This window comes from Aureobasidium subglaciale, assembly GCF_000721755.1.
Source record: "Aureobasidium subglaciale EXF-2481 unplaced genomic scaffold scaffold_0, whole genome shotgun sequence".
NCBI lineage: Eukaryota > Fungi > Ascomycota > Dothideomycetes > Dothideales > Saccotheciaceae > Aureobasidium > Aureobasidium subglaciale.
The window spans coordinates 20,242-39,551 of NW_013566995.1; the positions used below are offsets into that span (position 1 = coordinate 20,242).

The window sequence follows — 19,310 nt, forward strand, 5'->3', positions numbered from 1 at the left end:
TTTCCGCGACTGGACTGATAGCCGCGATGGCATCTCCCTCGAGCTCACCCAGGCTTCCTAGCCCGCCGCCCATCGCCGAAGACCAAATCTCACCCAGCGCCGGCCTCGATAGCGAAGACAAAATGTTAGGAGCTTCACACAAGGCCGATGTCGATGCCTCGAGGAGGATCAGGCCAGGCACCAGAGCTGAAGACATGCAAGAGGGGCCTCCCCTGGTCGAGCTCCAACAAGTGTGTTTGCTCAGCTGTATTCGCTGTAAACAAAAGCTGACAGGCGCCTCTTCTAGATCGACTCAGCCTTCCAATTGACCGAACACCTCAAAGCGCTGCACAACGAACACACGCAATCATGCCGCATCGCCATGGACAAAGCCACAGCACAATCGCTGGCCCAACCACCGCCAGGAGTCGACCGTGGCATCTGGTTGTACGAGCTGTGTCGCTTCCTCACACAAAAGGCAAACATGATGGCCACTGGCCTCTTCGCCGACGATCCTCCTTGCTCGGCCACCACCTGTCCCGAGATGCGCGCAAGCGAATGGCAGTACCTCTGCGCCGCACACGAACCCCCCAAGTCATGTTGCGCCATTGACTACTGCTGCCATACCCTCGACTGGTGTGCTACTGCTTTGACCTCGACTAAGCTCTTCCCGAGCAGACTTGGCTTGGGCACCGAGACGCTATCCGCTCAGGCGCAAATCAGAAAGATGACCGAAGTGTTTCGTCGCGTTTACCGCATCTTTGCACACGCTTGGTTTTCCCACAGAGCCGTCTTCTGGAACATCGAGTCCAAGACAGGTCTGTATCTCCTGTTCAAGACTGTTTGCGACGAATACCGCCTGATCCCCGAGGACAACTACACAATCCCACCAGAGGCAGAAGGCATTGAAACCACCCCTATCGCTACTCGTTCTGCTCCTACAATCCTACAGAGAGATGCCCCGGATGCAGAGTCCGCCGGAAACGCCACACTTGCTACTGGTAACACCACAAAAAGGCACAGACATAACATGAGCCACGATCGATCTGTATCCGTCTCGACTGTCATTCACGAGGAGGTCGAAGAGGACGAAGACAGCGAGCACCCGACTGGACATGCTCCTCCCATGCTCACACGGATCGAGACTGCCCGACACGACGAAGAACCTTCCACCCAGCAAGGCCAGGAACAAGAGGAGGAGCAAGAACAAACCATACCTGCTGGAGATCCTCCACCATATACCGAAGACTCGGAGGTCGAGCAAGCCGAACAATTTAGCCCCGACAGAGCAGCGCCTTCTGCTGACAATCATACCGATGCCGGAGCTTCGTCATCAGAAGCCATGGCAGAGACCGGGACAGAAGAAGGCGAAACAACAAATGAATATCCATTGACTGACCCTCCTTCGTACGCCGAGATAGCTTCAGCTGCTGATGCCACCGAAGCACCATCGATGAATACTGCTGCCACTGATGCTACCCTGGACGAGGTCAACACCGCAGAAGTACCCTCGACAGCAGCCGATGAACAAGACTCAAAGGAGACACCTGAGGAGACATCAACGACAGTTTCAGAGGCGGAGGTAAAGACCACGCACACCGAGCCTGAAGTTGAGCCGGAGGACGGCAAGGCACAGGACGAGACAGCCCCGAAGCCTGCGGAAGTTGCGAAGGCTGAAGCAGCGGATGCAGAAGAGGCAACCAAGACTGTTGCCGATTGACGAAAAGTCCCTTACGATGATGTATTACCCTTTAACTACATTCAAAATAGATACCCTTTGTAGCAAGCATCTGCCAATTGCTGCTTCTGTTGATGATGCACTTCCTTTGGCAGGGTCGGAATACATGAGAGGGTATAGCCATGACTTCTATGAGTATGAGGGCATAAAAGACATGCAATGCAAGCGGTCAGCGAGTAGGAATATCGAGAAGGTCTTGTAGATCCATGACGCACAGACCACTATATTTCGATCCTCCAAATGCCACCTTCCTATCTCGTTCTCCGCCGTCAAGGACTCAGAGTACAAGTTTGCCGAAGATAGAGAGGGAGCTCGTGCCTTCGGGAACAACATTCAATCTAATTGACCCGAGTGGACTCTTCATTATTCTCTCGCGTGCACAATCTCGTCAATCCTTCCCACTCATCAGCTCAACGTTGCATTCGTAAGCCTGTGACTGCCTTGACAGCCGTGCGCGGCTCAGATTCCAGTACACATATAAATTGTCGCAGTACTCCTGCATCATTGGACACGATAACATCCTGCATGATTGTCGAACATTGACTCTGTCAACATCCATCCATAGAACATCATACCTGGAGCACTCTGCTAAGATTGTTACACTTTGGTCATACACTCGCCTTCTTGAGTGCAGCATCTCAGTCATGTCTGGCATAGACAAAGCGTCGAATCTGGTGGTGTCAGCCATCAATACCATACACCCACCGCCACACGCAAACCCTCATGCTTCCGAAACCACGCCTCTACTGGCAGCGTCCTCAGAAAATCCCATCACCCAAGCCGATTCGGAAACACTAGAAATCAACAAGATCAATGGCGCAAACACTGTCGAAGATGACCCAAATGATGAAGATGAAGATAAGCCATTTCCTGTTGGTCAAATTATTCTTCTGTGCTATGGACGACTTGTGGAGCCGATTGCGTTTTTCTCCATCTTTCCCTTTATTAATCAGATGATTTTTGAGGTTGGAGGTGTCAAGGAGGAAGATGTTGGCTTTTACAGTGGATTGATTGTAAGTATGATTTCTATCATCTTGAAGGTCATCTGGGTGTACAGACTATACTGGACTACCGTTTCTGTGTTTAAACTAAAGATATGACATTCGGAAACGCTGACACAGGGCACAGGAGTCGCTTTTCTCCCTCACGCAGATGATATTCATGATCTCTTGGGGTCGTGCAGCAGATCGATATGGTCGCAAGCCTGTTCTCGTGTACTCTATCATCGGTGTCTCTATCATGACCGTCTTGTTTGGCTTCAGTAGAACTATCTGGCAGATGGTCTTGTTCCGCTGCATGGCCGGAGTCTTCTCTGGCACGATTGTCACTGTCAGGACTATGCTCTCGGAGAATTCCACCTACAAGACACAGGCGAAGGCATTCAGTTGGTTTGCATTTGCCGGCAATATCGGCATCTTCCTTGGACCTGTCATTGGTATGTATTATGTTAGAATGTGAAGTCGAGGATCATACTGATAAATGGCTTCAGGTGGTGCTCTAGCTACTCCCGCGACCCAGTATCCTCGTGTATTTGGAGGCGTCTGGTTCTTCGAGGAGTTCCCCTATGCACTTCCCTTGATCGTTGCCAGCTTCTTCGGGTTCAGTGCCGCTCTGATCTCGGCCATCTATCTCAATGAGACTCTGGAATCCGCGAAAGACAATAGTGGAAAGCCTACGGAGCCACCCATGTCGACTTTGGAGTTGATGAAACAGCCCGGTGTTGGATTCACTCTCTTCCTTTGGTGTTTCGTCTCACTTCAGGGGCTTGCAAACACTGCCGTCCTTCCTGTCTTCTGGTACACGAGTGTCCCTCTTGGTGGCTATGGCTTCTCTCCACTTCAAATCTCACTCTTCCTCGGACTCGCTGGCATCTCTCAAGCCTTCTGGTTGCTATTTATCTTCCCGCCGATGCAACGCCGTTTCAACACTGGCGGTGTGTTGAGATACTGCGGATTCATTTTCCCCATCGGCTGTGTCAGCAACCCACTCTTGCAATACGCACGTAGACAAGGAGTCAAGACGGCCTTCTATGTCATACTGCCCATCATTATGTTCATCGGCAGCAGTGCTAGTATGGCATTTACTTGTGTCCAGCTATGCGTCAACAACGTTTCGCCTTCTCCCGCTGTGTTGGGCACGATGAACGCTGTCGCTTTAAGTATGGTTGCTGGTATCCGCGCGGTAGCCCCAGGATTGTTCGCCAGTCTGTACGCTACTAGCGTCAAGACGCAGATTTTCCATGGATATCTGGTGTGGGTGGTTATGTTTACCATGACTTTGATATTGTTTGTGACAATTAGATATCTGCCTGCGGAGGCTGTTGGAAGGATCGAAAAGCATGGAGACGACGAGGAAAACGCTTAGAGCTTGGTATATAGATGTACACAGTAGACTGGAGTTACGGATGTCTTAGCATAGTCTGTCAAATGATATGAAAAGTACCTTACGTATCTGCTGATGAGAAGCCTAAGATGATGCGACTTCATCGCGAAGGTGACGTATCATGAAATCTTGGCGCGTCAGATCAACTTTCTCAAACCATCCACGAAGCTAGACTTCCATGTAATCAACGATCACAACCAAATCGCTCAACATGTCGTCGCCGGAAAAGATAATACACACATACCACTGCATCTGTACCCAACTCGTCCTCGCAACCACAACACCCCTCTCGACCCTAAAACCACGAACCAGCGATTCCTCCCTCATCCTTCCACTCCCCGACCTCTCTGCAACCACCAACCACTACGCGCTTCTAACAAACACGACCCTCGATACTGCACCCACTATCATCCGTCTTGAAGACGGATTCGAGAAACGCTATTTCCACAAGTGCAATCGCTGTGATTTGAGCGTTGGGTATTCACTTGACAAGAGCCAGTCTGAGGATGGCAAGGGAATGAAAGGGGAAGTGGTGTTTTTGCTGCAGGGAGGGTTGGTGGGGACGGAGAATATGAAGGCGGCGAAGGATATGGAGGGCGAGATTGGGAGGGTTGGAGTCAAGGGCTGAAGAGATCGGAGGTTGCATTTGGCAAGACACAACCTCAAATGAGAAGGGAGCAGCGGCGCTATGGAAGCCATAAGAGTTGCAGGCAGATGAAGACCGAGGCGGAGCGCTCGTGACGAAGGCAAGGCGGAGGAAAAGGCTAGCAGGATTCTCAAGAAAAGGCACAGCAGGTCGCCGAGACATCAAGAACGCAAGAGATCAGATCTGACCAGGAAGGAGATGGCTCAGCACCGGATGAGGTCGACGAGGGCCTTATGTCAAGATCAGTCGACGTGTACATGTCGAACACAGAAGCGATCGCGTTCAGGCGCGCAGAGCAGACACGCATATCAAACGTTGGCAGGCCAAAAAGCGCCAACACCATGAGAGAGAAGAGCCGCCTACTGGAAGGCATATATACCAGCCTGCCAACCACCTCCATATCCCCATCGCTTTATCACCAGGCGGTGGTGACCCAGCGGTCAAGCGCCAACTCTAGGTTGGACTTGACGCATAGGAGGTCCTGAGTTCGATTTTCGCCATCCTCGATCATTTGAGCCTCTGACGCTCCCACCCTTGTTCCTAGAAACGAAACCATTAAGTTGCTTTCTTTCCTCCCACGAACGGGCTCTATACAACTGAGCCTTAGTAGTGGGAAGTTTGTTTTGCTCTTCTGTATTCTTCAGCTTCTGTAATCCTTTTGCTTCACTCAAACACAGGAGTGCTTTCAGTTGGAGATAGGAGTTTGGAATATTCACCAAATGTGGTTCAGTCAACATATCTCAGGCCATCTCGGTCGTTGCTTCTCGGCGCAAACACAGGGTCCTAAGTTGTCGACAGCCCCGAGGCAGATGCCGAGAGCCACCTTCTCTTCTTGTTACCGTGCATGGAAAGCCGTGCCCTCGGTCTTCTCCCCACAACAACATTCATGTGATGTCCGAAACGGCTAAAGACCCGTCGGAGAAACAGCCGCCGAATGCTGCGGCATCTCCATTCGGCTTTCTCGCCGTGTGGGGTTTGGAAGAAAGTACCCCGCGACCACTTTCCCGACATATGTTGATGCCATCACGCCCTTTATAATCTCTGGATACACTTTTCTGCTATTTCTCTCCCTCCAATAGCTGAATTGATTCTACCAAAACACCAGATCAGATCCACTTTCTGTTAGACTTAAAAATCATACGATTGCAAGTTGAACCTCGAGATCAAGGAACATTACATCATACATCATGGGCTTGAAAGATGTTGGCTTTATTGGCCTCGGTGCCATGGGAGGTGGTGTAGCTATCAACCTTGCAAGAGAAGGATACAACGTCAAAGGTTTCGATTTGGCACAACCGCTAGTCGACGCTCTGGTCAAGGAAGGTGGCAAGGCAGCAAAGACAACACAGGAGACAGCAACGGATGTCGACTACCTCTGCATTATGGTGGCCAACCATCTCCAAACCAGCTCTGCTCTCTTTGACGGCGACAACCCGGCCATCAAGGGTCTCGGCCAGAACAAGACCATCATCCTTCTCTCAACGACACCTCCCGCATACCTACACGAGCTGAGGCAAAAGCTGGACGATGCTGGCAGATCAGACGTCAAGCTCCTCGACTGTCCCGTCTCAGGAGGTACCATTCGTGCTGCGAACGGAACTCTCAGTATCTTCGCTGCTGGAAAGGAAGAGGAAGTCGAAGCATCAAAGGACATCCTCAACACCATGTCTGGCAACCTCTACCGCATCCAAGGTGGCATCAGCAGCGGCACAAAAGTAAAGACCATTCACCAACTTCTTGCTGCCACAAACATCATTCTCTCATCAGAAGCCATGGGTCTCGCTGCCACTGTCGGCCTCAACACCCAAAAAGTATACGAGCATGTCAAGGAGAATGACGGCACATCTTTCATGTTCGAGAACCGCGCACCACACATGTTGGCAGACGACTGGTCGCCTTTGTCAGCACTGGGTATCATCCTCAAGGACTGCGGCATCGTCACTGCCACCGCTCGCTCAGGTTACTGGCCCACTCCCCTCGCCGACTGCGCCGAGCAATGTTATCTCCAAGGTCTTCAGGCAGGTCTCCTCAGAGACGACGACGCAAAGCTGGTTACAATGTACATTCCCTCTGCATCAGCCTCGCTAGTCAAGGAAAAGTCCACCGCGGACGTCAAGATGCACTCGAACCACCAGGTCTCAGCCGACACCGTCAACGACCTCCTCGCTGGTGTCCACCTTGCCGCCAGTGTAGAGGCAATGGCCTTCTGCAAGCACCTTGGTATGGACCGCAAGCTCATGTGTGAGATCATTTCAAAGGCCGCTGGCTGGTGTGACATGTACACCAAGCACATTCCTGCCATGCTGGAGAAGGATGACTGGAGTCTTGCCTCTTGTGCTGCTGCTCAAGATGTAGTAAAGAGGTTGGAGACTGCTGTTGAGAAGGCGAGATTGTTGAGATATCCTGTGCCCATGGCTTCGACTGCGCTCCAGCAATTCTACTTTGCTGGTCTTAGGGGTTAGATCATAGACAAAATAGAGCATCACGTTGATACCAAAATAGTTTCCGAGGTACGCTGCGGAGCACAAACTTCTCTCCCCAAACCAGCTACCGATTATCGATTGAACCAAACTTTTCCGCCTAACTTTCACTCTCTGACTCTCAGCTCTACGCATCCTTAACTCCTCATCTCTCTCCATCACTGACTTCTCGATCCTTCAAGGAGATGGAGGCTTTGGCTTGCGTCTTCTAGGGGGTTGGGGGTCGTGTTGTAGGTGTAGCTGGACGTATCGCGAAGCTCGGAGTACTGGGAAGGCGCGGTGAAGGCGCGGCGGCATTGACGTTTCCTGATCGGATGCTGAGAGCGCCTGGGATTGGATGGCTAATTTTCGGTGTACTCAGCTCCCCAAGCCGTGCTGTCGATATGCCGCGTGGTGCTATGGGGCAGTCGTTCATTTTCTTCACAGTTGACTGGTCTTGAGAGACTTGTTGTCAGCGATAGGATACCTGCAGCAGAGCTAGACACAAGAAATAGCAATCGTGTATCAAAGATGAATGATGGAGTGTAATCCTGACCAGCCGTATTCGAAGCGAACTTTTTTCACGATGATGTATTTATTGAGAGCCAGCCATGTGAAGACTGGGTATCCGTTGATCCTCCGACTAAGTAGTGAGTAACTATGTGTGTCCTTGGAACAACATCGGTTGGAGATGGAGCTTTGTGATTTCTAGCCTACATCATTATTCCCTAATCTCGGGGTCGATTATATGTTGGTTCCGCTTGCAGACGCCGTTCATTGACTGCGAGCATGAAGAGCCAGCCTAGACTTTCTTAGTCCATTGTTTCTGTTCTTTGCATCTGCTTCTTTTGAGCCGTGTAAGTTGAGGAGCAGACTCAAGTGTCGGTAGGGCTTATATCTTCGAAGTTTTTGTGTAGATCCAGCTCTCCAAAAGTTCAATTCTTCCGATTTCGTGCAAGGTGTCCGCGTTTGAGCAGCTCGGCGTGTGTTTGTGCGGTGATCATTCATGCCAGGGGGATGATTTGTATCTTCGTCGAGTGGCGAGAAGGTGCCGGAATCCTTGTTCGCTCGGGAAAGAAAACGCCCATTCATCATGAGTAGAAATTCTCAGATGCCTTTGGAAAAAATATCATCTCATTCATATACTCCCTCAAGTGGTCCCACCTGATCTGGCCAATCGATAGGACCGAGAACTTTATACAATTCATCCGTACTGCACATATTGTTAATGTTGATCAAAAGAACAGAAGACGATGGATCTTGTCGTGCATCAGATCTATTGATATAGTCAGCTGAGTAGCCTGACAACGAGTCTTCACGTGCTGCCAAAGAGGAAATAGAAGATTGGCGTTTGATGTCATATTTCATTGCAAAGAGAAAAAGCGAAATTTGTGCCCCCAATCATGCATAACTTCCAATTCGTGTTTTTGTTCCGGCGATAAATTCCAGGTCCAACAACGTTCTAGATACCACCATGTGTGATATGCTTAGTAGCTGCGACCGAACATGACCCACTTCTCAGCCTTGCGCTCACACTTGGGGTTGGTACACTTGGTTTCGCCTTGAACGAGACCCTCGGCGGGCTGGTCGAAGGGAATGCAGAGAGACTTGGCACCCATAGAGGGAGCGCGGGCGTCAACCTCCTGGCCCTCAATCTTTCCTGAGCTGAGCTCCTTGATCTCGTCCTCGCAGTCAGGGACCAAACAGTGGGGGATGAGACAGGTGTTCTTGGCGTTGAGGGCAGGGACAAAGTCGTCCCACTTGGTGATGATCTTGCGGTGGTCGCGGAACTCGTCAGAGGCCTTGCGGAACATGTCGCTCTGGATGGTCTCGAGAAGAGCAGGAATGTCCTTGCCAAGGTCGGCGATGGGGATCTCGCTCTTACCAGCAGCGAGCTGATCACGACGAGCGATGGTGACGACCTTTTTAGCACTATCCTTGGGACCGAACTCGATACGAAGGGGAACACCCTTGAGTTCCCAGTGGTTGAACTTCCAGCCGGGGCTCTGGTCATCGCGCATGTCAGTCTCGGCACGAACACCAGCCTCAAGAAGAGCGTCCTTGATAGCGTTGGTCTCGGCGTAGTGCTTCTCACGGTCCTCGGCAGTGGTCTTTGCGGTCATGCCAACGGGGACGATGATGGCCTGGATCTCGGCAACGCGGGGAGGAATGACCAGACCCTTGTTGTCACCGTGAGTGAGAATCATGATACCGATAGAACGAGTTGTCAGGCCCCATGAGTTTTGCCAGACGTGGAGCTTCTCCTTCTTCTCACCCTCCTTGGCGTGAGGGTCCTCAACAGTGATGTCGAACATCTTGGCAAAGTGCTGACCGAGACAGTGAGAAGTACCGGCCTGGATACCGCGGCCAGTGGAGGGAATGAAACCTTCGACGGTGGTGGTGTAGTGGGCACCGGGGAACTGCTCGGCGACAGTCTTGCGGCCCTTGACGACGGGGACTGCCAGCAATTCGTGGTAAATAGCCTCGTAGTAGTCGAGAATCTGGAGGACCTCCTTGCCGGCCTCCTCCTCGGTCATGTGGGCGGTGTGACCCTCCTGCCACAGGAACTCGCGCGAACGGATGAAGGGCATGGGGTGCTTGAACTCCCAGCGGACGACGTTGTTCCATTGGTTGAGCTTGAGGGGAAGATCGCGGTGAGAGCGGATCTTCTTTGAGAAGTAGCCGTACATGGCCGTCTCTGATGTGGGACGGACGGCGAGTCTCTTCTCCAGCTTGTTCTTTCCACCCTCAGTGACCCAGGCAACTTCGGCGGCAAAACCTTCTATGTGATCCTTCTCGCGCTGCAGGTTGGCCTCGGAGATGAACAGGGGGAAGTAGCAGTTGCGCACTCCCATCTTTCTGATGCGCGCATTGAAGAAGTCCTGGATGCGCTCGTAGATGCCGTATGATCCGGGTTCGTAGATGTAGCAGCCGGGAACGTCGGTGAACTCGAGCATCTCGCCCTTGGTGATGACCTGCTGGTACCATTCGGAGAGGTCGTCCTCCTTGGCCACGTCGATACCGATAAGAGCAGCGCCTTCCATCTTCTTCTTTCCACCGCCTTGGGCGACCTTGGGTTCCTTCTTCTGCTTGGCCTGGGCCTTCTGTGCCTTCTTCTGGTCCTTTTGCTCTGTGAAGATGATGCGTCAGCAGCTGACTATGCCGTGCGACTCTGTTGGCGCATAAACACACCCTTTGCGTCGGCAGCGGGCTTCTGCTGGGGCTGAGCGCCCTCGACTGTGCCTTCGGACATGTTTGTTGTTTCTAGCTTTTGTGCCTTGACGTCGTGCGTGTGGTTGGCTTCGACCGGAGAATGAGTGACGATGAGCACGTTGCTGAGGTGCTCTTGTGTATTGCGGGCGACTTGAATTGAATGCGACAGTTTGGTGTAACAGAGCAACAACTTGACTCACTTTTCGTGCGAGACCGTCCACCTGCCCCACCTCGACCCTGACCGCCGCCAAGATTTCCTCCCTCGCCGCTTCCACCTCCGCTCACCGCCCGAATCTACACTTCGATGCTCCAAACAACGACTTCACAGTCACAACTTTCAGTCACTGCAGTCAAGACGATGGGCAAGATTCCATGATGGAATTCGGCATTTCCACGATCTCAAGATGATTCTCCAGCCTTTGGGATTTTTCGAAGTCCAACGACCCACATCAGAGGGCGGCATGAGTAGGCGAGATGAGTCAGGCTCAGAATAATGAGCAGAATCAAGATCAAAGAGACCCGATGCATCATGTTGTGATTTTTTGTCGTCGCTGGAAATTCCAGACTGGAAGAAGACAGAACTAACTTCGCAAGGCGCGAGTCGGCGTGTGCCATGTGTGGGAAAGTGAATGTGATTGGATTTCACTCCGCACGACTACCAAAAGTGCAGCAAACAATATGTAGACTCACCAAGCTTCAGGCACACGTCTCATATAATATAGCAATACTTTATCTGGCGCAAACCCCTCCACCAATCAGTCTAGATCACCAAACAAGTCAACGTTCGCTGTGATGAGGAGTGACGTCGACAGAAGGTAGCTATATACACCCATCTAGTTTTCTGTCTAACTTGTCGCGGCAGCTTCCTCTATCTTCTCGGTTCTACGGTAAATGACGTGGAAGCTGCTGCGACACTCTCTTGCCTTTCCTTTTTGCCCAGAGGCCAGGTTCAATCTGCACGCTCGCCGTTGTGATTCGCCCTTTCTTCAGCTAGGTGTTGTCCCACCCATGTCCTCTCAGCAGCGATTGGAGCGATTTCGAAACTTATCATGCCTTTTGACAGCTACTATGAGCTTCTTCCTACAGCATTGGAGTCATCGACTCAGGTACCTACATCACGAGAAATCTGGCTATATAAGCGACACAAAAGGACAAGCTACTATCACACGAACGGAGTAACTCAAACTGTATCCTACTGCCTTAAAGCACACATTATAGCAGAGAGCATAGAAACAAGTTCACACATATCATATAATATATTATCTAACCATCAAAAGCAAACAAGAAAAGATCGAGGGGGTATATCGTTCGCAAACTTTTCCAACAAGAAGCATAAAACCGCTTTCTACCATACATGCCATAACTCAAAGCACTATTATCATATCTCCTGTACATACTTGAATCGACAAGGAGCTTAGATTTAAGCTTGCTTCTCAATCTCGGTCAACTCAACGTCAGTCGCGGGCCAGAGGTGGCTCAGGTCACCGACGGGGAAGTTGATGCCCAGACGCATCTCAGCGGCCATGATAACAAAGGTGATGTACCAACCCAGGATAGCGACGACGAAAAGGAGTGCACCACCAGCCTAAATTGAAGTCAGTATGGTGTGCGATGAGTACAATTCGTAGAACCTACGATCTGGAGGTTGCCAGCCATGGCGTAATCACCAGTAGCGACATGGAAGTAAGCACCAGCAAGGATGTAAACAGCAATGGCAGCGAAGCCGAAGATACCAGCAAAGATGGCGTTGGTCTTGAGAGAGAAGATGAAGTATGTGACGAAAGCAAAGCCCCAGACAACAAGGTAGAGAGCAATAGCGTTGTTGTAGTCAGGGCTTGCAGCACCCTCGGCAGCATCGCCAGTGGGAGAGTAAGATGCAGCGATACCGAGGGACGGAAGTTGGATCATGCCGAAGGAGAGCCAGAAGACACAGAAGAGCGACAAAGAGTTCATCTGAGATTGTCAGTATGTCTCACGTCGTTGTTTGTTGTGCTAGACTTACAGTGAAGAAGTTGCCCATGATCCATTCGAAAATGGCAGCAAGACCGAGCAGAACAGGACCAGTGAAGAAGAAGATACCGACAACACCAGCAAGACTGCTAGTACCAGCGAAGCCCATCAAGATCATTGAGAAGGTAAAAGTCGAGATGACGAAGCCAGTGAAGCCCATAGGCACGGCATTGGCGAAGCGCTTGACGTTGTTACCATGGCGGGGAGTCTTGGGTGTGAGATATAACTTCTCAAAGAGCTCCGGAGAGATGGTCATGCCATTATGAGAGGAGACGACATTGAGGTTGTGTGACTTCTCAAAGACAGCATCTCCTGAAGGGCGGTTCACGTCGGTGGCGGTAGACGACATACTTGTGGTTGCTTGGGCTGTGGAGGTGACGAGAAAGGAAATTCAGCACAGAGGATTATGATGGATATCATGCCGTCTTTTATAAATGCCGTCCACTCCCTCCCGTGGTGTCCATGATTGGTTGCGTATTCGAGGTTTTTATTCGAACCCACACCGATCTGCGGTCAATCTTCCCTGTCGCTGGTTGGACTATAAGCTTGATTAAGACCGAAGGTCGAATTGGTTTAGTCCATGTCTGAGTAGTAGTATAGCCTGTTCGAAGGTAATGCTAGCGGTCCAGATGCTCGGAATGTAACAGTGTTGGACATTCCCCAATCATCTTGGCCACTCCACTTACCGCACGGGGTAATCGAGACCCGAAACTCGGTCCAATATGGCATTATGAGGGTAAGCGGATGGCCTTCCTGAAGTGGTGTGGGTTGACACAAGAGTCAAGACCCTACGTCCGTACTATGTAGCGATGATCCACGAGCGCGTAGCCACTTGATGCATGAAAGTCGGAGAATATTGATGTGTCTGGCTGGAGGTGGTGGCTGCTTTAGCACAAGTAGCTGCCGCCTTGAATGATGACCACCTCTATGGAGCGTGGCTATCTTGCAGTCAGTCAAGCACGCATTCTCGACAACTCTGATCATCAAACCGGGTGTTTTCAACTTCTGTCCCCAAATGTGTTCGTCTCAACAACAAAATAGAGCATGCGCCATGAAGTTCTTGGTAGCGAGGTGCGAGTCAAGGACGTTGAGTCGCGACTCAGTGATCGTCAGGCTGTATAGTGCCTAATCAGTTATAGCCTGATGGAAGCGATATCAGGTGAACGATCAATCCCACCGGCAATTGCGAGAAGCCGTCTGTTGGAACTCCGGATAGCCAATCGCAGGTTTCTCTTGAGAAGAATTAGGATTTACAAGACGACCACAAAGGCTTCAATTGAACAAGAACCGATGCCTCTCTACAGTCGGCTTGTGTTCATTGCTCGAAAGGTCTTGGTCGAGATGCCATTGGGTCTTTCTCAGCTGTCAAGCAGGTTATCAAGCGGGTGGAGCCGAGTATAAAACACGCGATAGCAGATATTTAGCAAACCACTGACCACAGCTTGCTGCCGTGTTCACGACAGTGCATGTCGCCAGATCAAGAGGTGATTCGCGGGTCGCGCGACCCATACCAAGCTAGGCATTAATCAATCAGGTCGGCTGCGAAAGGGAGTTGACCAGGGCATTCAGGCACTGCGGCGGAAACAAGACTGCTGAATTTCTGAAAGCGGTCCCTCTAGGAGTGAAAGTTCGTCGAGAGACCTGTGCTCGGTAGTTGACGGCGTCGGTCATTCTTAGCCGAGAGCACTGACATGGACGAGCGACAAGGGTCCATATATTACTCTTTGGGTTTCGTTCGTTCATTTAGAGTGTTGAGCGCAGACGGAAATCGGCCTGTGTCAACTCCGTATCGTCTAGCCGATATCTGAGTCGAGGCATCTTCGGAGGTTCTCGTGGATGGAGAAGGTAGGGATCTTGAATTGAGGACGAGCGGTTGAGTCCAGGGTTGTCGGCAGAAACTTACCGCCTACCTGATTCGACAACTCAATAGAGACTGCGATAGCCGGCAGTACAACTCATCAAGTTCTCGGAATTAATCTTCAGCTGATGAGGTTCTGCTACTCTAGCAAACACGAAGCTCTTCAAACCTTTGACTACTGAGGCAACCAAGGCCTACAGGAGAACCGATAGAGTTCGGTCTGGGCATCAATCGTGCAGCAACACTTTCGGCCATGCGGGATGCAAGCCATCCTATCGTCTGGAATCAAGTTTGACCTCGTCATCCATTATACACACGATCGTTTTCAGTTTTGACGCTTGGTGCCTATCTAATACGGAATACGACCGTGAAAACTGCTTGGGCATCCATCGTTTGGATTCAGTCGCGCGTTTCCTTCCGACTAGTAAGTATCTCTCCAGCTGATTGCGTCGACTCAAAGAGCAGTACTCTTCAGACTCTGGCAAGACCGTGTCGACAGCCATGTTCGACTTTAGATGGATGGTAGAATACTGTGCTCGCACAGTACATCGCAGCCGGATGCGGCCGATGGATTTCGAGATGGTACGGCTCTGTTTCGCTCAGCGAGTCAAATCGAAGATATGCAGCTCGGCATCAGGTAGATGCCAAATAGTACTGGCAGAGTGGCTTCCAGACCTGGCATCGGTGGTGGGCACCGAAACCAGACTTTCTGTTTCTCACTCATGGACATGCGGTTCGACCATTCAGGGAGTCTCGGCGCCTTGTATGCCTCAGTAATGAGCTGTCTTCCAGTTACTTCATCTTTCCAGAATATCGATCAGTCCGGAACCTGGTAGGTGATTTTTAAGAGCATCGGCGTGTCCGAACTGAAGAAGGTCACGAAGTCACAGCACGGTATTGTCTTGCATGGCTACGGCCGAGGTTCGTATCATCGACGGTGCCGAATCGTTTTTGATCGAGAATAATGACGATGGTGATATCCATGATGGAGAGAAGATGTACTGAACCGCACTGGACCGTCTTCATCGGCAGGCGAGACTTGCCCAAGAAACGGCTCGGTGCTGACTCCAGAGCGCAAGTACTTCGAAAGGTAGGTAATCGCGATGGCTCTGCAAGAATGGTACCTGGGAACTGGGTAGACGCTAACTTCCTTGTACAAAGTAAGCAAGACTCTGTTGCATCTTTCATTTGATGCTGGGCACGACATCAGTGGCGTTTGCTTGGCGAAGCTTTTTGCGTAACCCAATCTTCGACCAGTAGGGATTTCGTTCTTTCCAATTACTGGATGCAGTTAGGAACAGTAGATCCATCTTGCTATTTCGCGGATCTGATCGTGATATGATCATTCGGGAGCGGCTGAGTACAAACGGACGACCTGACGAATGGGAGTGCGGCTCCGATTGATCTCAGTATGGACCACAGTCCGAACGGTAGCTTTCTTCGAGCTTGGTTATTTGCATTTGCCCAATATATTCTCCTCGTCGACTCTGATCGTGGCAGGGTTGAGCAGACCAATGATGTAGCGACTGCCCATTGCGTACCCAGTGTTTGGTATTTGGGTAGTAGCTCCCTTGTCCTTCCCTGTGTGCGTGAGGAAAACCAAGTTGCGAGTTGGGAAGAGATCGCTGGCTCGTCATTGCCGTTGCACAAGGTGGGAAAGTGGTCCAATAGATTTTGCATGATGCAGTAGCCAGCTAGGTCAGCCAGGTACGAGCGAAGTGAGTCGCGATTGATACTCCGTCATACTGCTGCAAAGGTCAGTTGAGCCATATAAGGTGAATAACCTACGAAGCCTCGTCCACTACTACTTCTTCTGCATCCAAACCCTTTCTCATAATCACAACAACCCCAAATTGTAACAGAAACAACAACATCTCGTTCATCATGACTTCGTTATTCAATCGCATCCGTAACAACCATGTCTTCCAGAAGATACTGCGCGTTCTCCAATTCCTATCCTCAGTCATGTAAGCAAAAGCGCATCGCTTTACTGATGTCCATGACTAACCTCACAAACAGCTCCCTGGGAATGTTCTCCTCTCGCCTCGCCAAAGTCTACCGCCTCGTTCACAACTTGCGCAACTCTTCCGGCGCGGTCGAAGGCATCCTCGCAGCTGCAACTCTCTACACCATCACCACTCTGATCATCAACTTCTGTCTCAAGGGCGGCGCTCCCAAGTTCTTGCGCTGGCTCCTGATTGTCCTTGACATTCTCTTCGTTGGTGGCTTCATCGCTGTCGCTGTCTTGACTAGACCCCATGGAGGTCTTAGCAGTCTGTGTGCTACACCTAATGCTCGCAACGATCCCAACAACCGCGACAATGCGCTTTGCAATCTGCCTCTTGCTACCTTTGGTCTTGCCATCTTCAGCACGTAGGTCTGCTCTGCTCCTATGCTTTCTTCCATGCCGCGGCTATCATACGAATTCGTTCGCTCTTCCTATCTGATATCACAGTCAATACTCAATATTGATGCGGGACGAACGCTGACCATTTGTTATACAGACTGCTGCACGCCATCACCGCCATCTTTCACGAGGTCCGTGATCACCACAGAAAGGACAAGGACTTTGTTTTCGCCGAGGAGGAGATGAAGAGAAACCATGACGGTCTCCATGACTAAACACATCGGAGACGTCAAAGCAAGTAGCCAGCGACTTTCCAGAGCTAGGAACCGGAGCAAGATGCTCAGTCTTTCTACACAATCACGCTGAATGAGGACAAAGGATACTTGACTGGCTGCTTGATGAGTCATGAATTGTAAAAAGTAGTTTATAGCGTACACCCTGATAATCTTTGCTGTTTAAAGAGCTTCCAGCCCTTATCTCTTCACTCCCTCCAAAGCTCTCTTTGCTCATTTTGTGTACAGAGTGATTCCTCAATCTTACAGATACGGATGAAGAGCATCTTGTATCCAAGATGAAAGAACATGATGAAGTTTACAATACATGTGTCTCAAGCGTGTACGACATGGTTTGATCCTGGCTGCCTCTGAGTATTTTCCTGTCCTTTCATGTACCAATTAGACAACAAGACTTGTCGCAAGAGATCCTTCTGCATTCACATCTCTCGACTGTGTTTTGCAGTTCCTTCCTCCAATGTAAGTGGACCTTTGTAGTCGAGAGTCGCGAGCGTACAAGTTTTCCCAACACCAAGCTTCTCTGATGATCAATTGTCGTTTAAGCATCCCAGGGGTACGAGAAGAAAACAACCAGACCTTGTCTCAATGCAAAATCTAATCTTCTCAAACCTCGACTTTCCCCGGAGAGCCGTTGTCCTCAAGCATTCCCAAAGATACGAGAAGACAACATCCAGACCTTGTCGCAATGCACAATCTATTCCTCTCCGACTCTGAGTTTCCCTGAAGAGCCGTTATCCTCAAGCATTCCCGAAGATACGAGAAGACAACATCCAGACCTTGTCCCAATGCATAATCTTTTCTTCTCCAGGTATCGTTGTACGCGGGATCCTCTTCACCCCCGTTTCCTCATCTCTGATATGTCTCCTTGAACGCAAGATACTTGTCTCCAAACGTCTCATCAACAACAGCATTCTCAGCCATCATGCTATCCACAAACCTACTCATCCTCATCTGAGCATACTGATTGCTGGGTTCAGAGAACGGGCCATTGTAGCGCTCTACAATTACTTCTCCTGCTTTTTCGAGCTGGTGGCGGCGCTGTCTTGGGCGTCTTGCTTCATGGACTGCTCTGCCTACTTCTTCCAGCTGGGTGTAGTCGATAGGGGTGGTGGAGATGTCGATGCCGCCTTGGAGGTTTGTGTGTTCGATGTCAATTGCAACGGTATGCTGAGGGCATTTCAGGGAGGCGTAGAAGAGCCAGAGAAGGTACTCTACACGATGCTGGAGGAGGGAGTCGAGGGTGCTGTATTTGACACAAGTACTGCAACTTCTGTCCCTGCAACTGCAAACTCCCTTTTCCTGACCTCTGAGCTGGGCGTTCGGCCATGAGCATTGAATACGCAGTCTCAGACTAGACATGCTATAGCACTCCTTGACCAATCTCCTTAATCCTTGACTCTGAGTCTGGAGAGTATGAGCTTGCCGGGCGAGGACATCTTCGCTCGAGGCTGAAAAGTCTAGATCGTGTAGAAAGTCCAGGGTTATGTGAAGGGTACCGACAAAAGCCTTTACACGATAAGGTAGTCTGTCGAGTATAGTGGAAATGTGGGTGATGTTGATGATAAAGCTGTTTTTAAGCCAGAAGTAGCGGGAAGCTTCGCGCCAGAGTTTGCAGTGTTTAGGAGACAGCAGGTTGAGAGTAGATATGGCGAGGAAGGAGCGAGCGTGAGGGTCGACGAGGGTGGAGATGCAGTGGGTAGACAGGCTAGTGGCGATTGTAGAGGAGTCTGGTATGCTGATCATGTCAGGGGCGAGTAGTTTTGCGCCGTAGAAGGCCAGTCTTCCCTCCAGGGGCAGATCCATAAATCCCTGGACACTGGAGGCAAAGAAGTTGTTTGCCAGCAGATCCCTGGCATTTCTAGCCACGTTTGTGCGGAAATGATGAGGCAGTCTCGAAGAAGTGGCTCTACCACTAGGGGTTGGTGGTTTATTGGCGCGATGTTCTCCTTTCTTGACCCTTTCCAGTTGCTGCGACCGCTTTCCCATCCATTTCTTCATCTTCTCCACATGCTTATCCAAATGTATTCTCTCTGCCAACGAGTCTGTGATGTTACCTGTGGCGGGCAGATTTATGCCCAGCCATTTGTTTGGCAAACCAGAAAGGGGCAGGGTCATTGGAACCATCTCAGGAGGAGCAGGAAGCGAGGATACAGGCATGATAGCCTCATCTTCGTCGGTGACGTCGTCGAACCTGGCCAGCCACTCCAGGAGAGGATCGACGTCGTAGGAGAGGGCCATCTGAAGGCAAGAAGAATTCTCGTCTCCTTCACCTTCGTCCTGTGATTGGGGAGAGGGGGAGGGGCGTTGCATATCCATTATGTCTCTGTGTTAATCGTCAGCAATATACTGCATTGAATAGCTGCGTAGTCAAATCACCCCCAAGAA

At 50.7% G+C, this 19,310-nt stretch overlaps 9 protein-coding genes across 9 annotated transcripts; 5 read left to right on the forward strand and 4 right to left on the reverse strand.

Annotated features, from left to right (window-relative positions):
* Positions 1–26: 26 nt before the first annotated feature.
* AUEXF2481DRAFT_9 (uncharacterized protein) lies at positions 27–1,699 on the forward strand (the record flags this gene model as incomplete). The annotated part of the gene is made up of 2 exons (XM_013493082.1): positions 27–230; positions 287–1,699. 2 exons carry the CDS (start codon positions 27–29, stop codon positions 1,697–1,699), a joined length of 1,617 nt encoding a protein of 538 aa, XP_013348536.1.
* Positions 1,700–2,087: 388 nt separating this feature from the next.
* On the forward strand, positions 2,088–4,165 carry AUEXF2481DRAFT_34229 (uncharacterized protein). Its single transcript, XM_013493084.1, has 3 exons — positions 2,088–2,730; positions 2,846–3,152; positions 3,207–4,165. The coding sequence occupies exons 1-3, from the start codon at positions 2,362–2,364 to the stop codon at positions 4,079–4,081; spliced, it is 1,551 nt and encodes a 516-aa protein (XP_013348538.1). The 5' UTR covers positions 2,088–2,361; the 3' UTR covers positions 4,082–4,165.
* Positions 4,166–4,310: 145 nt separating this feature from the next.
* AUEXF2481DRAFT_24406 (uncharacterized protein) lies at positions 4,311–4,727 on the forward strand (the record flags this gene model as incomplete). The annotated part of the gene is made up of 1 exon (XM_013493085.1): positions 4,311–4,727. The coding sequence occupies one exon, from the start codon at positions 4,311–4,313 to the stop codon at positions 4,725–4,727; it is 417 nt and encodes a 138-aa protein (XP_013348539.1).
* An 811-nt stretch (positions 4,728–5,538) lies between these two features.
* Positions 5,539–7,542, forward strand: AUEXF2481DRAFT_114361 (uncharacterized protein). Its single transcript, XM_013493086.1, has one exon. The coding sequence runs from the start codon at positions 5,933–5,935 to the stop codon at positions 7,205–7,207; it is 1,275 nt and encodes a 424-aa protein (XP_013348540.1). The 5' UTR covers positions 5,539–5,932; the 3' UTR covers positions 7,208–7,542.
* Positions 7,151–7,682, reverse strand: AUEXF2481DRAFT_34231 (uncharacterized protein). Its single transcript, XM_013493088.1, has 2 exons — positions 7,240–7,682; positions 7,151–7,190 (listed from the first exon to the last, which is right to left on the reverse strand). The coding sequence occupies exon 1, from the start codon at positions 7,638–7,640 to the stop codon at positions 7,434–7,436; it is 207 nt and encodes a 68-aa protein (XP_013348542.1). The 5' UTR covers positions 7,641–7,682; the 3' UTR covers positions 7,151–7,190; positions 7,240–7,433.
* Positions 7,683–8,552: 870 nt separating this feature from the next.
* On the reverse strand, positions 8,553–10,489 carry AUEXF2481DRAFT_34232 (uncharacterized protein). The gene is made up of 2 exons (XM_013493089.1): positions 10,397–10,489; positions 8,553–10,334 (listed from the first exon to the last, which is right to left on the reverse strand). Exons 1-2 carry the CDS (start codon positions 10,455–10,457, stop codon positions 8,692–8,694), a joined length of 1,704 nt encoding a protein of 567 aa, XP_013348543.1. The 5' UTR covers positions 10,458–10,489; the 3' UTR covers positions 8,553–8,691.
* Positions 10,490–11,837: 1,348 nt separating this feature from the next.
* On the reverse strand, positions 11,838–12,776 carry AUEXF2481DRAFT_24409 (uncharacterized protein; the record flags this gene model as incomplete). Its single annotated transcript, XM_013493090.1, has 3 exons — positions 11,838–12,002; positions 12,053–12,370; positions 12,420–12,776. 3 exons carry the CDS (start codon positions 12,774–12,776, stop codon positions 11,838–11,840), a joined length of 840 nt encoding a protein of 279 aa, XP_013348544.1.
* A 3,329-nt stretch (positions 12,777–16,105) lies between these two features.
* AUEXF2481DRAFT_115105 (uncharacterized protein) lies at positions 16,106–17,405 on the forward strand. The gene is made up of 3 exons (XM_013493091.1): positions 16,106–16,252; positions 16,305–16,658; positions 16,790–17,405. Exons 1-3 carry the CDS (start codon positions 16,170–16,172, stop codon positions 16,905–16,907), a joined length of 555 nt encoding a protein of 184 aa, XP_013348545.1. The 5' UTR covers positions 16,106–16,169; the 3' UTR covers positions 16,908–17,405.
* Positions 17,406–17,771: 366 nt separating this feature from the next.
* Positions 17,772–19,241, reverse strand: AUEXF2481DRAFT_24411 (uncharacterized protein; the record flags this gene model as incomplete). The annotated part of the gene is made up of 1 exon (XM_013493092.1): positions 17,772–19,241. One exon carries the CDS (start codon positions 19,239–19,241, stop codon positions 17,772–17,774), a length of 1,470 nt encoding a protein of 489 aa, XP_013348546.1.
* Between the last annotated feature and the right edge of the window lie 69 nt (positions 19,242–19,310).

Bases quoted from the DNA above. Each gene is read 5' to 3' on its own strand.
- AUEXF2481DRAFT_34229 (XM_013493084.1), top strand. From the start codon at position 2,362: ATGTCTGGCATAGACAAAGCGTCGAATCTGGTGGTGTCAGCCATCAAT. The intron at 2,731-2,845 runs GTAAGTATGATT...CACAGGGCACAG, and splicing joins GCTTTTACAGTGGATTGATT to GAGTCGCTTTTCTCCCTCAC. The intron at 3,153-3,206 runs GTATGTATTATG...AAATGGCTTCAG, and splicing joins CTTCCTTGGACCTGTCATTG to GTGGTGCTCTAGCTACTCCC.
- AUEXF2481DRAFT_114361 (XM_013493086.1), top strand. From the start codon at position 5,933: ATGGGCTTGAAAGATGTTGGCTTTATTGGCCTCGGTGCCATGGGAGGT.
- AUEXF2481DRAFT_34231 (XM_013493088.1), bottom strand. From the start codon at position 7,640: ATGAACGACTGCCCCATAGCACCACGCGGCATATCGACAGCACGGCTT.
- AUEXF2481DRAFT_34232 (XM_013493089.1), bottom strand. From the start codon at position 10,457: ATGTCCGAAGGCACAGTCGAGGGCGCTCAGCCCCAGCAGAAGCCCGCT. The intron at 10,335-10,396 runs GTGTGTTTATGC...TCATCTTCACAG, and splicing joins GCCCGCTGCCGACGCAAAGG to AGCAAAAGGACCAGAAGAAG.
- AUEXF2481DRAFT_115105 (XM_013493091.1), top strand. From the start codon at position 16,170: ATGACTTCGTTATTCAATCGCATCCGTAACAACCATGTCTTCCAGAAG. The intron at 16,253-16,304 runs GTAAGCAAAAGC...CCTCACAAACAG, and splicing joins CAATTCCTATCCTCAGTCAT to CTCCCTGGGAATGTTCTCCT. The intron at 16,659-16,789 runs GTAGGTCTGCTC...TTTGTTATACAG, and splicing joins GGTCTTGCCATCTTCAGCAC to ACTGCTGCACGCCATCACCG.